Source organism: Helianthus annuus, chromosome 8 (assembly GCF_002127325.2).
Source record: "Helianthus annuus cultivar XRQ/B chromosome 8, HanXRQr2.0-SUNRISE, whole genome shotgun sequence".
Classification (NCBI taxonomy): Eukaryota; Viridiplantae; Streptophyta; class Magnoliopsida; order Asterales; family Asteraceae; genus Helianthus; species Helianthus annuus.
In genome coordinates this window covers 15,737,357-15,755,203 of record NC_035440.2, presented here as the reverse complement: position 1 = coordinate 15,755,203, position 17,847 = coordinate 15,737,357, and the positions used below count along the sequence as shown (strand labels likewise).

At 39.4% G+C, this 17,847-nt stretch overlaps 2 protein-coding genes across 2 annotated transcripts; one reads left to right on the top strand and one right to left on the bottom strand.

Annotated features, from left to right (window-relative positions):
* The first annotated feature begins 11,487 nt into the window (after positions 1 to 11,487).
* On the top strand, positions 11,488 to 13,626 carry LOC110869621 (60S acidic ribosomal protein P0-1-like). The gene is made up of 2 exons (XM_022118860.1): positions 11,488 to 11,820; positions 13,534 to 13,626. Exons 1-2 carry the CDS (start codon positions 11,488 to 11,490, stop codon positions 13,624 to 13,626), a joined length of 426 nt encoding a protein of 141 aa, XP_021974552.1.
* Positions 13,627 to 13,796: 170 nt separating this feature from the next.
* Positions 13,797 to 17,081, bottom strand: LOC110869623 (receptor-like protein EIX2). The gene is made up of 2 exons (XM_022118861.1): positions 13,980 to 17,081; positions 13,797 to 13,931 (listed from the first exon to the last, which is right to left on the bottom strand). The coding sequence occupies exons 1-2, from the start codon at positions 17,079 to 17,081 to the stop codon at positions 13,797 to 13,799; spliced, it is 3,237 nt and encodes a 1,078-aa protein (XP_021974553.1).
* Between the last annotated feature and the right edge of the window lie 766 nt (positions 17,082 to 17,847).

Genomic DNA, 17,847 nt, shown 5'->3' with positions numbered 1-17,847 from the left:
AAGGATCAACAGTATCCTTCGAGGCTATCCTTTGATACAGACAAACATATTACAACTTATTGGCCAAGTCAAACTAGGAGGATAGTTGACTTGGTCAACTTACAGACTAACTTAGGACATCGTTTACATACAGACCGAATACAGACAAAGTACAGACACAAGTGCACCAACAAACTCCCCCTTGGCTGTAGCTTTGTCTTTATCTTCTATAGTTGTAGACTCGTCTCGAACTTCGACGGTCTTTGGTCTTCGAGTTACCAAAACTCTGATGTCCTTTCAAGTCTTCATTGTCGGAGGATCTTCAAAGTCTTCACGTCTTGAAAGCAGAGAGTGTATCAACAAACTACCCGTATCATGTAGGAAGTGTGTTAACAAACTCCCCCTTAACATAAGCTCCCCCTTGAGTTATGCTCGTGAAAAAAAACTTGATCTTTATGAAGTGAGATCCTTGTGGTGTTGATGAGGTCAGCGACAACTCGATCATCTTCATCCTTTGAGTGTCTTCACGTCGTGTCTTCATTCCGAAGCTTGTCATTTACTATGTTCTCCTTGCCTTTAGCATCTGCACATGCAAGAAATCTAAACGCATAATGAGAACAACCGCTTGGAATATAGTTAGCATAAACAAATGACACACGTATGACCATGTCACAATCAAACACCGTCCGACAGTTTGAAAGTTTAATAAATTTGTCAATTTTAGTTTAACTTTCAAAACTTGCAAATTTCGACCGTTTATGAAGATTAAGTCAGTTCGGTTTTCGTTCAGGTTTCAGGTAACGAAGACTTGAGCTCCAACATCGTACGATCGAAAATAAAAAAGAAATAAAATCTTTTTGGCTTTTACAAAGTTTATATTAAAACAAGCCTAAAATCTTTTTGGTATTTTTGAAATTAAAAGACAACAATTTAAAATCCTTTGAGTGTTATCAAACGACATCACCGCTAATGTCGTGCTGATATGCACCAAACGACGAAACTGTTTAAAAGAAAACAATAAACGTTAAGCAGTAAATAAATAAATATATACAAACATTCTTTTTGCGAGTTTCGAGGGTAAGAGAATCATATCAGTGTACGGTCATGCCAAAAACACTCTTGTTGTTCAGTTAGTTAACATTAAGATAAGCATCCTATAACAATTATCGGTATTGTTGTCCACTTAAGCTCAACTTATCAGATGTAATCATGGCGAGGGGATACGTTAAGGTATGATTTATACTTACCGACCGGTGTTCATCCACATCACGACACATTCCCGTATCAAGGTATGCACGAGAGTTCATCTTACCGGTGAGTATACCGATTATCATCTGTTTGACCGTATAAGCTGTGAGATACTCACTTATTTTGATTTGAAAACAAGCCCTATGTGATATAATCACTTATTGATGAGGAACTTGATTTTCATATGCATGAAGGCACAGGTGCAAGTCCGTGAACAGGTCAGTACTTCCGTACAGCAGAGAGACGAACTTGACACCCGGATAATTGTGATATTTTATCACTTATTTGTTTGGACATGTGATTGTTTATCACTTATTGAGGTCGAATGCAGTATGTATTATGTACACGTATGTATGGTATCATGGAAGATCTTAGACTTAGTCTATTTATAGAATCAACCATGATACCCAGATGATAAGCAGCAAAAAGACCGAATATCTCAGAACCTCGGCAATCTATCAAACGAAATTTCGGTACTAAGACCATATGCCAATGAATGGTTCCCACCTGGTCTTCAGTCGATTAAAATTTATATCACCCTGCACACTTTAAAATGATTGTGAGCCTACCGATACATCTTATATAGAGCTGCTTATCGTTTTACATTTAAGGTTTAAAGAGGTTTGGATAGACCACTGATGTACTATCATTTTCTCTTTTGCTCTCCAGGAAACTCATTTTTGTTTTTCTATTGTTTTTGTGTTTTTGAAATTTTTCGATGTTTTTGGATTTTCCGATTTTTGGATTTACTCCCCCTAAAAACAATAAACTAAGATAAATTTAAAAACACAAAGGTATTTACAAAAATGATTTTCCGATGTTGGTTTTACTCTTGCTTGACCTTAATGCCGTTTACCAATAATAAGAAGTCAAATCTAGATTTGTCAAAAGCTTTGGTAAATAAGTCGGCACGTTGGTCATCGGTGTGGACCTTAACAACATCGATTAGCCTTTTCTCAAAGCAATCACGTATGAAGTGATATTTGATTTCGATGTGTTTGGTCTTTGAATGCTGCACAGGATTTTTAGTGATATCTAAAGCAGCAGAATTATCAACGTAAATAGGAGTAGTTAGGAATTCAAAACCGTAGTCCCGCAATTGTTGTTGTATCCAAAGAACTTGGGAGCAACAACTTGAGGCAGCAATGTATTCAGCTTCGCATGTTGATGTAGCGACGCATGTCTGCTTCTTGCACTGCCATGTGACTAGGCGATTTCCCAAAAACTGACATCCAGCCATTGTGGATTTGCCGTCGATTTTGCATCCGCCAAAATCAGAATCACTGAAAGCGACCAAGTCAAAGTTATTATCCCTAGGATACCACAGACCGGTGTCGGGGTACGCCTTCAAATAACGAAAAATCCTTTTGACAGCTGCAAGATGTGAGGCCTTCGGGTTAACTTGATATCTGGCAAGCAAGCACGTTGGGTACATTATATCTGGCCTTGATGCTGTGAGGTACATAAGGGATCCGATCATCGCGCGATAGTATGAAGGGCTAACAGGTTCACCCTTCAAGTCAGGAGTTATTCCGTGATTAGTTGGCAATGGGGTACCAATGGGCGTTGCATCGGACATCTGGAACCGGCTCAAGATGTCACCAACATATTTAGTCTGATGGATGAATATCCCAGACTCCGTTTGTTGCACTTGTAGGCCCAAGAAGAAATTCATTTCCCCCATAGCACTCATCTCGAACTTATCCTGCATGATGCGCTCGAAATTCCTACACAAAGCATCATTAGTAGAACCAAAAATAATATCATCAACATATACCTGAACCAGAAGAAGATCTCCATCTTGTTCTTTGATGAAGAGAGTACAATCGATAAGACCTCTTCGAAAACCGTTCTCCAGCAGATATGTAGATAAGGTTGCATACCAAGCTCGTGGCGCTTGATGAAGACCATAGAGAGCTTTGTTGAGCAACCAAACCCGATCGGGATGGACATGATCTTCAAAACCTGGAGGCTGTTCGACATATACCTCTTCTTCAACCACACCATGTAGAAATGCACTCTTCACGTCCATCTGATAAACCTTGAATCCTTTGAATGAGGCATAAGACAGAAAGATCCGAATAGCTTCCAGACGTGCAACTGGTGCATAGACTTCGTTGTAGTCGATTCCTTCTATCTGACGAAAACCTTGAACGACTAAACGAGCTTTGTTTCGAATAACCACTCCACGGTCGTCTTTCTTGCATTTGAAGACCCATCGAGTGCCAATCTTCTTGTAGTTCTCAGGCTTTTCAACAAGCTTCCAAACACCAAGCTTGTGAAATTGCTGCAATTCTTCCTGCATGGCTTCAACCCAAGCACTGTCTTTCAATGCTTCTTTCCACGACTTTGGTTCTTCTTGTGACACGTAACACGCGAAGGACCAGTCATTCTGTTGACCAGATTCTCTTATAGCTGAATACAAACCAGCATTCCGGTTGTTTCTCAGCTGATTACGCGTCTGCACACCGCGATGGACATCTCCTATTATGTTCTGCTGGGGATGGGTATCATGAATCCTCATTTCAGGATTATCTGGCACACGAGCATTGATACCCAAATTATTCAGATTAAGATCAACCACCAGCTCCACACCAGGAATGTGGGTAGAGTTGGATGCATTCCCTTCAGCAGTGTCTACATTCTGCGTATGAGGTGTATCTACAGAAGCACCTTGAACAGGAGCAGCTGGAGCCGAAGATCCTTCAGCTGCATCATGATATTCATCATCTTCAGAAGAGTCATTATAATCAGCAGCATCTTCATAAACCTCATTATGACCCATATTGTTGACAGACGAAGAAACTTGAGGGTCAACAACAATAGGTCTAACCAAAGGCGAGACAGCAGCGTTGTCACTTTCCAACAACATCCTAGCCGCTGCTGATTCTTCGTCAAAGGTTGGCAGATTGAAGGAGTCAAATAGCCCATCATAATCGAACATCCACGGATCACCCGGAGCCCTAACAGGACTCGTGTACCTTTGAACCCTAACTTCGCTCCATAGCTCAATCTTTTTGGTAGCTAGATTCCAAACACGAAAATTCGGAGTAGCATATCCAAGGAAGAAACCCTCGATAGCTCTTGCACCAAACTTTCCATCCGGCTCAATCATAGTACAAGGAGCACCAAACGGTTCAAGGTAAGAAAGATCCGGTTTCCTTTTCTGAAGGAGTTCGAAGCAAGTCTTGCCATGTCTCTTTACTGTAAGAACTCTGTTTAACGTGTAGCATGCAGCCGATACAGCCTCCCCCCAGAATTGAATAGGGAGTTCCGACTCTACTAACATTGTTCTTGCAGTTTCAATAATCGTTCGATTCTTCCTCTCAGCGACACCATTTTGTTGTGGAGTATAACGAGAACTGTACTCATGAAGAATGCCTTTAGAAGTACAAAACTCATCCATAACTTGATTCTTGAATTCGGTACCATTGTCGCTTCGGATCCTCTTCACTTTCAATGAATAGAGATTTTCCAACATTGTAAGAAGATCCTTGAGGATGCCAGGAGTTTGACTCTTGTGTGCCATAAAGGATACCCAAGAAAATCTAGAGTAGTCATCAGTAACTACTAAACAATAGGCATCACCGAACGTTGTTTTGTGCTTCATAGGTCCAAAAAGGTCCATATGAAGACGTTCGAGAGGCATGCTGACAGTGTTGATTTTCTTCAAAGGGTGAGACTTCTTTGTTTGCTTCCCCTTTTGGCACGAGACACAGATATCTTGTAGATGAAAACTTCTCACAGGCACACCATTCACAAGATTATTTTTCACCAAATGGTTCATTTTTCTCAAGTGAATGTGTCCCATTCTTCTGTGCCAAGATATAGACCCCTTTTCCGTGGCTTTTGAGACAAAGCAAGTGACTTGTGCAGATGTTGTAATCGCCTGGCTCATGTCGAGAATATAAAGATCATTAACTCTCGGAGCCGATAAGAGAATCCATTCTTGTGGAATTTTGAATCCAGGTTTCAGCACATAGCAGCCGACATCATCAGAATGCACTGAGAATTTCTTATCGCAGATTTGTGACACACTGAGAAGATTGTGATCAATTTGCTTCACATAATTGATCTTATCGAAGCACACCATACCATTTGAAATACTTCCTTCTCCAGTGATAAATCCGCCTTTGTCACCCGCAAAAGCAACATACCCTCCTCTAATGTTTCTCACGTCGTATAGGAGCCGTAAGTCGCCAGTCATGTGCCTGGATGCTCCACTATCAACAATCCAATGACTATTAATAGTTCCTCCTAGAACATCCTGCACATGTCAATTAAACACATCAGTTGAGAATGGGGACCCAAGCCTTAGTGGTCTTGGGTCGTCCCTGAGCATCACGAAACGTGATATCAATCTCTTGATGATTTTTAAGAACAACTGCTCCCCCTGAATTGTCACCCGACTTAGGTAACCAAGTTCGTCTTTGCCTACCAGTTTTTGAAGATTCTGGTTTTACAGGTTGTGACACACTTGGTTCCTTTTGCACTGTTTTAACTTCAGATTTTAAAGCTTTTTCAACAGTTTTCATGTTCTTACGTCGTTGTTTAGTTTCTTGTTCTTTTACAGTTCGTTTATCATGTTTAGGCGAAACTGACCGACGTTGAGGGCGAACTGTTTCAGGTGGAGCTTTCTCAACAAATTTCTTCTTCGGAGCATTTGGGCAGTTTCTGATAATGTGCCCAATTTCTCCACATTTGAAACAAGTTCTCCTTTCAACAGACTTAGGAGAACTTGATCGACTACCAGATGTTGAACCTGTAGAACCTGAGGTACTTGCTCTTTCATCACACCCGTTTGTGTGTTGGGTGTAATTGTTATCACTGTTACGTTTCAAAATCTTGACTTGTTGAATAAAATCAGTGTTTGATTTGTTTTCAAAAGTCTCAATTTTATCTGTACCTTTTGATGCTACAAATTTAACATCTTTTCCTTTCTTCGTGTAACGAGCTCCTTTTGATTCAACCTTAGCCTTTGGCTTTGGAGCTCGTTGTTGTTGTTTACCCTTAGAAGCAGTAGGTTGTTGAGTGGTTGGAGATTTTTGATTACCAAACTGTTTTCTAATCTCAGCCTTAGGAATTGGATCACATTGTGTTACCACAATTCCCGGAAGTGTTTTTCCCAAAAATTTGTTTGTGTTGTCTTCAAAGACTTTGTCAATCAAAGATTTATTTACATTTTTAATTGGGAAAACATGATCTGAGTAGATTTTATTATCTCCAACCAGTGTATACAACACATTACTGCGTTTAACAGTAGACACACATGTCTCATCAACTTTGACAGGATTAATCACTTGTTTCTGAACAGGTTGCACAACAAGAGTAGGAGGATCACAAAGAATATGATTCTCAATTGGAATTTCTACTCCTTTTGTTTCATCAAATGATTCATCCTTGTCATTCACATCTGGTTCATCATCTGAAGAATCATAGTCCTCAATGATTGGAGGACTTTGCTTCATGGATGATGAAGTTTCTTGTTCCTTAGAGGCTGTGTTTGAAGAATTGTCCGGTTTGAACCCAAGTCCAGTAGCAAACTCCTCAACATCAAGAGGAACACTGGGTTCATACCGAGGCATTTCTTCCTCATCAGGCATCTTGGTATAGTTGTTCATCAAGGGGGGCGGACATTTATTATACCCTATGCCTTTCTGATTTCCCTTTGGTTGTTGAACATCGATGATGTGATCAAGCACAAATTGGGAGTTAGAATAACTATCCAATTTCTGTTTGATCGCATCATGTTCGCATTGGGCAATGGCTAATTGCTTTTTAGTTTCTTCCACAATGTTAATATATTCATTTATACTCACTTGCTTGTGGTAAACTACTTTGTTAACCTCGGACACATCTTTCTTTAATGTTTCTATTACAGATTTAAATTCTTTTTCATTCCGAGTTAAAGCCATGTTTGCCTCTTTGCATTTCGACAGTTCAATAACCAAGTTCTGGTTATGACTCTGAAGCTTTTCTGACTCAAGCTTCATATCAGCACATGTTTCACAAACAATAGGAGCAGGAGGTTCAGAATTTACCTGACTAGAAGAGGCTGAACCATTTGCCATAAAGGCAGTTTGAGAAGAAAAAGCTCCATCTTCAGAAAATAGCTTCTCCATTTCCTTTGATGCAGTAGCAGCCTTCCTAATCAGAATTGATTTCTGACATTTAAGCTCATCAGCTTCATTCAATAGATCCTGAATATCATCATCTCCTTCCTCCTTCTCATCAGGCTCTGAGTGATTATCCCCAGAAACAGAGCCTTCTTCATCAGAACTTCCAGAATAACCAGAACTGTCATCACTTCCAGAAGATTCTTCTTTATGAACCTGCTCGATGACCTTAGCATACAAAGCTGTTCCACTTCCCTGATCACCTTCACCAAACTGCACTGACCAGTCACATCCTTCATCAGCTTGAACAGCCAAAGCCCGATTGTGATTTGTAGTTCCAGGCTGTCCCTGATTGTTATTCACTGCCACCATCCTCCGTTCACGGTTTTCTTGTTGGGCATTCACATTCGTCTGGTTTCTGAAGGGGTTGTGATTGCCGTGTTTTGTTGGTAGAGTACACTCACGTTTGAAGTGCCCTTTATTACCACAGTTGAAGCATGTAACGACATTGATATCAAACCCATACTTCGTATCTTTCTTTCCTTCTAAAGAAGTTCTACCAGTTCGAGCCATGAAGTCTTTGGCCCTTCTAACCGCACTTGCAAAAGCCCACTTAATATCCATCAACTCCATTTCTTCCTTGTCGATCTGTTGGTAGTCTTCATTGGTCATATTGATGTTGCCAAGCTGACCTGCTACCAAACCACAGTAAGCACTGACCATGGTGTTGATAATTTCCATATGTTCCTTAGCAACTTCAATGCTAAGGTGTGAAAGATTTGAATTGTCGACTCGGATTGTGTTAGGATTTTGGGGTTGAGGTTTAGGATTGCTTGCATAATGAGCTTGCTGTTGTTGTTGTTGTTGAGGTTGTGGTTGTGGCTGTGTTGGGACAGGAATGTAAGACCTCGGATCAAATTGAGGTTGTGGTGGAGCAGCTGTTGACTGAGGAAAAGGAAAGGAACTTGTGTTGGAGACAAATGCAGTCTGCAGTTTAGGTTGCTGGGCTGCAGCTGCTCTTGCTAGAGCATCGAAACCCGGAAGATACATTTCTGTATTTTGAGGGGCGGGAGCTCTCCTGGCTTTCCTGATTTCTTCATCATTTTTGTGTTCCAGTTTCTGAATGAACTCGTAGATATTAACCGTGTCTAGAGTTCCAGTATGCTTCAACAGCTCAATGAAGGAGCTCCACTTTGGAGGTAAGGCGTCAGCAAACCTACTCACCATGTCTTGTTGAGTAGAGACAACTCCATAAGCACACATTTCACTAATCAAATGATAGAAACGTGTGGTCATATCATTCAGAGTCTCGTTTTCCAAAAACTGAAAAGATTCAAACTCTTTCTTCAACAAATCATGCCGAGACTTTCTAGCAGCTGCATTGCCTTCTCCTCTAGCTACTAAACAATCCCATAATGCTTTCGTAGACTTGCAGTATGAGAACTGATGGTAGATGTCTTTATTGAGAGCTTGAGTAAGTGTGGCAAAAGCCTTTTTCTCCAATTCATAAGCCTTCTTGTCTTTTTCAAGCATATTGGCATAACCCTCAGAAGTGGACGCAGCAGTCTCCAGATTTTCATTGAATGCATTTATGAAACACGTCCAAAGATCGGTGCTTTGCCCTTGGACATACGTGTGAAAACGGTTTTTCCATGATGGAAACTCATTCATATGATTTAGCTTTGGTGGACGATTGTTACTGCCCGTTTCGCTTTCACTGATCAAAAGGTTTTGAATGCTTTGACTTTGATTGGATACCAAAGCCCATTGACTTGGACTGATTGATGGAGAAGGTAACATACTCTTTGCCCAATCTGCAGCAGTGACTAACTCTTGATTAGATCGTGAGTCCAAACTCCAATCCCAGGGACTTGTACAGCTCATTTTGATCAAATATTAATCGAAGATCTACACAAGCACAAACTGTTAAGTGTACACAGACACAAATCGAAAGATACAACCTTGTTCGAAAGATCAAGACAAGTTCGAAGGATCAACAGTGATCGAACGATTACTGTTGAGTTTCGAGCAAAGTCTTCGAAAGATTCACAATGAAGGATCCTTATCTTTCGACCAATTATCACGAAAGATTCACAGTTTGAAAGATCTTTATCTTTCGAATACTGATCTCGAAAGATTCACACTGAAAGATCCTTATCTTTCGAGATGAATCCTTATCTTTCGGACAACCAATCTTTCGAAAAGATTCCAAACACGAAAGATAATGCTTAGACTTCGAAAGACTACTCGAAGGATGATAATCTTTCGAGCTGTCTCTGATCGATAGATGATCTTTCGAAGTCGAAAGATATCTTTCGGAAGCTCACTGACACACTGATACTGACGTGACAGGTTGGTGAAAAGGTGATGGGTTGGTGAAGTACTTTTCGGCAGAAAGGATATGGTCTGCCCTTGCCTTTCCCACCAACTTTTTGACTTTCAAAAAGTTTACCCAAATAAGCAAACCTTATCCTCAACCAGTCACCGGAGATATGACCGGAAAAATGGCCGGAAAATACAAAGTTTCACAAAAACAAATTTTATGTTACCCAAACCGACCTTGAACACTCCCGAAAAGTTTAGAACACGTTTTTCAGTTTCAAAATGCAAGGAAACTACCAAAAACGAGTGCTAAACCAAGTGTCCAAACACACCAAAGAACTCGAACAACCCGGTTTTAAACAAGGTAAAGAGCCAAACTCTGATACCACTTGTAGGTCCCTCTCGGAGGATCGAGAACAAACCTAAACCTTGTTATACTAACTCACTAGCGAGTGCGGAATCCAAGCTAGCAAGCAAACCGGGATGATGCAAGAACAAACACAAGAACACACAAGACTCAACGATTAACACCACTTGTATTAATACGTATGAAGGGTTACGGTTACAAGCACAATGTTTACAATCAGTTTGCAAACTCTCAAAGTGTGTGTGTGTTTGTTTCGGACAGAATGCTCTCAACTTCCTAACTTTCTGTCTGTGTGCATCTACCTTCACTCAACACACTGCATGGGTATTTATACCCAGCTCATGTTGTCTATCCCGAAGGATCCGATAGATGGTCCGAAGGATCATCTATCGAGTACATTTCATTCGAAGGATCAGCAGGGACCTCGAAGGATGATCCTTCGAGGTCTAACAGTCAAACCATATCTATCGAGCACCTCGAAGGATCAACAGTATCCTTCGAGGCTATCCTTCGATACAGACAAACATATTACAACTTATTGGCCAAGTCAAACTAGGAGGATAGTTGACTTGGTCAACTTACAGACTAACTTAGGACATCGTTTACATACAGACCGAATACAGACAAAGTACAGACACAAGTGCACCAACAATATCTAATATGTTTAAGAATCAGACCTCCCATCCAAATTAACTCATATCAACTATCATCTGACACATACGCAGATCCGCTACAGATGTCTCCGGTTAACCCGTTAAAACAACTCATGATTAGTTCATTAGTTGAAACTATATCTGAATCAATCAACATAAACTCTTTTAAAACCATTACAAGATACGTTTTTTAAGGGCCATTTTAGCTGACTAAGTAGCAGCTTCAGTTTGGCTGGAGGTGGCAGTGGTGGTGGCTGGAGGTGGCAGAGGTGGCAGTAGTGGCAGTCGTTGGAGAAGATGGCCGGAGTTGCAGGTTTCCGGTGACGGAAGTAGTGGTGGTGTTATCTATGAAAGGGATATTAAGCTGTGGTGGTGGCTGGAGGTGGCAGTGGTGGTTGTGGTGGTGAATGGCGGTGGCAGTGGTGGCAGGGGGTAATATCATAGAGTGCACAAAAACACAGGGGGTAATATGAAAGAGCATTATAGTCATTTCAAGTTATAGTCAACAAATTTGAGACCGGGGGTAAGGTTGCAACATAACAGCAAACAGTGAAGGGTAAAATTGCAATTATTTCCTTAAGAGGGTAAAAATACCAATCACCCCTAACCACAGGGTGTAAAGTTGCAGTTTACTCAAAATAAAAAAAAAGGAAAAAGCCCACCAATTGTTTGTGTTTGATTCGGACTTTTGTCTTATTATTACTTTTACTTCATGGGCTTCCTTCCACAATGGACCGCTAAATCATTAACACAAGAACCCTGACCTAACGTCCTAACCCAAACCTCCATTCTCATCGTCCCCATGGCTTCCAAGGCAGCAAGGAAGGCAATCTACCTCCAGAAGCTACGCAACCATCTCAAAGACAATAACAAACACCTCGTCATCGTGAGTGCCGACAATCTTCGTGTGAGCCAAATTCAGGCCATAAGGCAAGGACTCCGACCCCACTCATCTGTAGTCATGGGTAAGAATTCTTTCATGAGGCGCTCACTCGAGATCCATGCCCCATCTGCCGGAAAACCTGCTTTTGTTGGCGCAATTCCTCACATCAACGGCAAAGTTGGGTTGATTTTGACCGATTGTGACCCAGAGGAAGTGAGTGAAACGGTAGCGGGATATAAGTTGCAGCCGCTGGTGTGTTCGTCGATGGATATTGGGATGTGTTCCCTTTGGCAGTGGTTGCTGGGTTTTCATATGAGTTTGCTCAGCAAGTGAAATGGCTTTTGACAAGTTGAATGGGATTTTTGGAATAAGAAGATGGGTGATTAAGAGGGTGGCTGGCTGTTTATGTAAATACTTTATCTTATAACCAATGAAGTTAAGCAAATCGTTTATTAGCTAAATTACAATTCTGCTGGTTTGGTTTGTTGTTATTTTTTTAATCATTATTCATAATTTGTGTTTAATTGTGTTTATGAATGGTTAGCTATGAAAGCTTGAGACTTAGATTTTTAAGTTATTCTTGCCACCAAAATCAGCTTTTTTGAACAAGGAAATGGGATTCAATGGGTCTTTGATAATGGGTATTGAATACAAGAAAGATAGGTTGATATCTTGGTTGTTAGGTTACCGTTGCGATTTTCCCCATGCTCTATAGGTTTATAGGCTTTGTGGTCTGGATAAAATCTTAGATATTCTGGGTGTGGGTGTTTGTAGGTGCACAAAAAACCGGTTCGGGGCCGGGTTTATAAACCGATCTGTAATAGATAGTGAAACCAGTTTCAATCAAATCGGATCCGCCAGTTTGAAATTGGTTTGAGAATATCTCTAGTGAAGTTGGTTTGCTCACTAAATGAAGCAGTGTTTGAAAGGTTGAAGTGGATTTTTAGAATAAGATGATTGATGGATGGTTAAGTCTGTGAATGATTATTTTAAAAACCAATGCAGTAAAGCAAATTATATTACATTTCAGTTGGTAGTTGGGAGTGGCAGCGCCCAATACCCAATAGTTGGGAGTAATAACATCCAGTAACCCTTGTTTACACTATTTATAATTAGTTTTTTATGTACTGCTTCATGAAAGGTTTGGTTTAAACTAGAGTAGTGCTAGACTGCTTGTCTTTCTCGTTCACGTCTACTAGAGGAAGAAATTGTGTTTAAAAGAAGAGTAATGAGTGTCGCTTATCAGTTGAATAGAATTAATTAGTTTGTTGATTTTGGCGTATCAGGCCTTTTTTTTTCCTTTTATTTTAGCAGTGACAAGTTGTTTGAGGGTTCTAGTTCTATGGTAAACATTGGTTTAGATTTAGAAGTTGCTTAAAAGGGCGTGTGAGCCGTTTTAAAAAGAGAATTGTTGTTATGTTAATAACCCATTCGAAGAAGAGGTATCAAGGAGGGATTTCAGCAGGATAAATAATGGGGAAATACACAAATATAACTGGCTGATTCCAAGTTCCAAGTTGCGGAACAAACCGTAAGGCTGCTATACCTTCAGAACCGAACTATATGAATCCTTAATCAAGATTAAAAAAACTAAGATACCTCATATTTTAACATTGACCTTGATATATTTTTGTATTTTAAGGTTAGATATTTATATTCATCCTCCCTTAATTGTCTCAGGAAAAGGAAAGGCATTGCGAGTTAGAAGTTTTAAGAGGCACACAGGGTGTTCGATGAAATGACAGAGAAATTTGCTGTCATGAGTTATAGAATTTTGCAGGACAAATTTAGATAATGAGACCAACATAAAGAACTATCAAGAATCAGAGATTGGTTCTCTGAATAATTACTTTTATCACTTCTTGAATAATAGTTGTTGCATGCCTCTTTTTGGAATTTAGATTGATTCTCAGTCATTTTCACTGTTGCTGTTGTTGTTGCTTTTTTTTTTTTATCTCTTTTCAGGACTCAACTAGAAGATCTAATTCAAATAGAAAATGGGGTGAGATCGAAATTATAATTTTGGAAAACTCAAGAAAAGTGAATGGACTCAAATAGAGCGAACCTGTTGTCATCACATGATTTTCTGCGCGTTGGTAAGTTATGTATTCTATCTCATGTATTGCAATATTTTTATTTTATAAAACACAACCATGATACATGTATATAACACAAGTATTTGAAAGCAAAACAACAATTATACAAATATTGTCAATTATAAGAATCTATTAGGCTTCTCTGCCTCTTTTAATCTTGGAAATCCTCACTGCAACCGCCACATATACCTTATCCATTGTTACCTCTGCAATCATAAAAAGCTTCTGTCTCCATTGCTTCTTGAATGCCAAAACTCCAATAATACCCTAAAAACCTGTTGCAAATCCACACGTTATATCCAAATAAAACCATACATTCCTTTGCCCATTAGCCTTTTTGTATTTGATTTTGTTTGTCGTGGCTGGTGGGTTTTCAGGATTAGAACAATTATTTGGCAGAGGTGCACCACAGAGATCCTTGTTACCAGCATATATTGATGGGTCGATAAGTGTTCGCAATTGATTTCCGGTTGGAATGCTTCCTGACAAGTTGTTGTGTGACAGATTCATCGAGCTCAAAAAGTTCAAAGCTGCCATGCTTGGAGGGATCGTCCCATTTAATTGATTGTCTGAGAAATCGAGAGAAGTTAACGCCTTCATGTTTCCAATGCTATCTGGAATACTCCCACTCAGGTGATTATGAGACAAATTGAGACCCATCAATGAAGCAAGTGCAGTTAGCTCTACAGGGATTTCTCCTGTAAGTTTATTGCTTGAAAGGTCCATGTTAACAACTAAACCCATTGTTGTTGTATAATCAAGCGTGATTCCTTTAATGACTTGAATCAGATCGACCACAGTAACATTCTTCTCATAATCCTGTTGAAAATATTCTGTTACGTTATTCATCGCGCTCAATTCTCCAAAACAATGAGGGATGGATCCTGTTAAGTTGTTGTGTGCGATGTCTAAAATATGAAGATGTGAACATTTGCACAAAGAATGAGGAATATCTCCTGTGAAGTTATTTTTATGCAACCTGAGAACCACCAAATATGTAAGATTTTCTCCAATCCATTTTGGTATGTTACCGGAGAATTCGTTATTGCCCAAATCCAAAACTTCTAAGGATGTCAGATTTCTCAGATTTTGTGGAATTTGGCCGTTGAAGTTATTGTCATTCAGTTTTAACCATTGTAATGATGAAGCAATATTTCCAAAAGAACTTGGAATGACTCCAGACAACCCATTTGAACCAAGTATAAGCATCCTTATGTATTGTAGATTCTCTACACAATCAGGAATATTTCCAGATAACTGATTGCCGGAAACATCGAGAATATCAAACCATCTACTTCTACATAGTGATCTTGGAATTGACCCATTGAAATGGTTGTCTTGTAGAAGTAAAATCTCGGTGTGTTCGCTAAATGGAAGGTGTATCAAAGATCCAATGAGTTTGTTGTGAGAGAGATCTAATGTTAAAAGCATGGACATATTCTGCAACCATGTTGGTAGAAGTCCATATAGGCTAGCATTAGACAACTCCAACCGCTCAAGCTTCCTTTGATTTTGCAACCAGTGTGGAAATCCATTTAAAATCTTGCAAGAACTAAGTTGAACAGTCTTCAATTGGATGAATGGAGGTATCCACTCATGTGAGACATTAAAAATCAACTTATGATTAGCACTTGTATCCAATGACAGCAACATCGAGAGGTTAGCAAAATGGGCTTCCAAAACCACTCCTTCTAAAGAATTGTTAGAGATATCTAATCGAACGAGTTTGGTGAGTTGCCCAACTGTAACTGGGATTGGACCTGTTAACAGGTTTGATTGCAGATTTAAATGAGTTAAACCTATTAATCTTCCCAATGATTCTGGGATTGGACCTGTTAACAGGTTTGATTGCAGACTTAAACGAGTTAAATCTGTTAATCTTCCCAATGATTCTGTGATAGAACCGCTAAATTGATTATAAGAAAGGTCAAGTTTGGTAAGGTTTCCAAGGAATGTCGGAACGGGACCGGTTAATTGGTTTTGAGACAAATCTAATGCTTCTAAAGATCTTAATCTCTCCAAAGCTTTAGGGATTGAACCTGTAAAACTGCTATAGGAGAGACTTAAGACTCTTAAATTGTTTAGTTTTCCAACAGATTCCGGAAGCGAACCGTTTAAGTCATTTTCGTCTGCTTCCAACACCTCTAAAGCATAGTGGGAACATTCAGATGTGTTTGATGATGGGCCTATCATTTCTCCTCCAAAAAGATTACCAGAAACGCTTAATTCCTTCAGATGACATTGTCTCCAAATCCCAACAAGCTCGATGTGCTCAAAGTTATTAAAAGAAAGATCGAGCTTTAAAAGGTTAGGCATGACAGGAATTGATGAGTTCAAGCTGTTATCTGAAAGGTCAATGACTTTTAGGGAAGTGATGTTCATTAATTCAGATGGAAATCTAACCCCAATTGAATTACTGCTAAGATCAAGATGTTGTATGTTGGAATGGGCACTTGAATTCAAATAAGTGGGTGAAAAGTGGGCATTGTGAAGCCCACACTGTGACAAATGCAATTCTGATAAAGAAGGGATCGTGCTTAGCAGGTTTACAGAGTTCCATGCCAGACTAAGATTATAGAATGAAATATCAAGGAACGTTAAGGATGTCAAGTTCTGAAAAAAGTGAGGGAGTTGACCTTCAAAGCTGTTGGAGCTAAGATCCAAATGTTCAATGTTGGGAAGTATTTTACTTGAATTAAGATGAAGACCAAGATCAGCATTAGTAAGTCCACACTCACTCAAGCTTAGATATGTTAATGAAGGAATCATGTAAAATACCATATCAACATTGTTTGCTTGAGAAAGATGTACGTAGCTCAAGTCAAGATGCTCAAGTGAGGAAAGGCCAGAAACCCATGCCATATCATCTGTCGTGAGCATATAATTTGAACCAAGATCAAGAACCTTCAAATTGGAGAGATTTCCAATGTGATGGGGAATAATACCACTAAAATATGCATTAGAGAGATTGAGGTAACTTAGCTGCTTGAAGGATCCAATGAATTCCGGAATCTGACTTTCTTTAAAATAATTTCCGCTCAAATCCAGATGTTGCAGATGTCTTAACTCAGCCAAACATGCGTTCATCTTATCACCTTCTAAGTAGTAAACTTCTTCATAGTAATCATCTTCGAATTCGTAGGAGTCGCCATAATTTCCTCTGAGATGAAGACCGACAACTCTTCCAGTGGCACCGTCGCAACGGACTCCTTTCCATGAGCAACAATCGATGCCAACCCATGATGAGAGCATTTCAAAGTCATCTTTGACGCTGTGTTTGAACTCGAGTAGTGCTAGTCTCTCTTGTTCATGGCAGCTGTTTGTCGAATTTTGAGCACCCATACAAGTATGTTTGGTTGCAACCAAAAACATGCTTAATAAAACAAGATGAAGCCCCCAAACCCACTGATTTCCCATGATTCAACCTCAACTTTTAAGAAAAATGAGACGAAATACGAGTTGCTATGATGAACAAACTACGTGAAGTAATGGTTGTTAGGTATCTGGACGAGAGCTAATGGCCCAAGGAAGACTTTGCAAGTCTTTGTGGAAAATCAATGCACAAATAGCATCCACAAAATTGCATTCTTCTATCCTGGACAAAATTGCAATCTTTTATCCTGTACCTTATAATTTTGTTGTACATAAATCCTTACCTCACAATCTACAGATATATTCCTCAATTTTCTTACGATATGTTATAGACCGTTGAGCTACCTTATGTAAAAAAAAAAATCTCAGGTTCTGATCCTTGGGTGTGGTGGGGGTCATAGAGTCATAGCTACTTTACATATTAATGGCGCAAATCCTTTTAAATTTTAATTGCTACTTTACTTCCCTTATTCAAGGTAAGCAATATGTTAAATTTAATAATATAAAATATTTTTTTTAGTATATTTGGTTGTTTAGAGTCGAAAAATCTTTCTTTAATATATATATATATATATTTTAAAAATATACTTGTGCATATCCTTAAGCAGTTAAGCCCACAAATTGAATACCCTTTTGTCTTTAATCCATCGAGATCCACATTGCAGATTATGTCAAGCCCAATAGAATTAATATATAAGGCCCTAATTTGGCACATCAACCATGAAGCCAGAAACAAACAAAGGCTGAAACGAGAAACAAATTGTATCCACATAATTGCTTCCTTCTATTAAAGTATTAGATGTGTAAAACA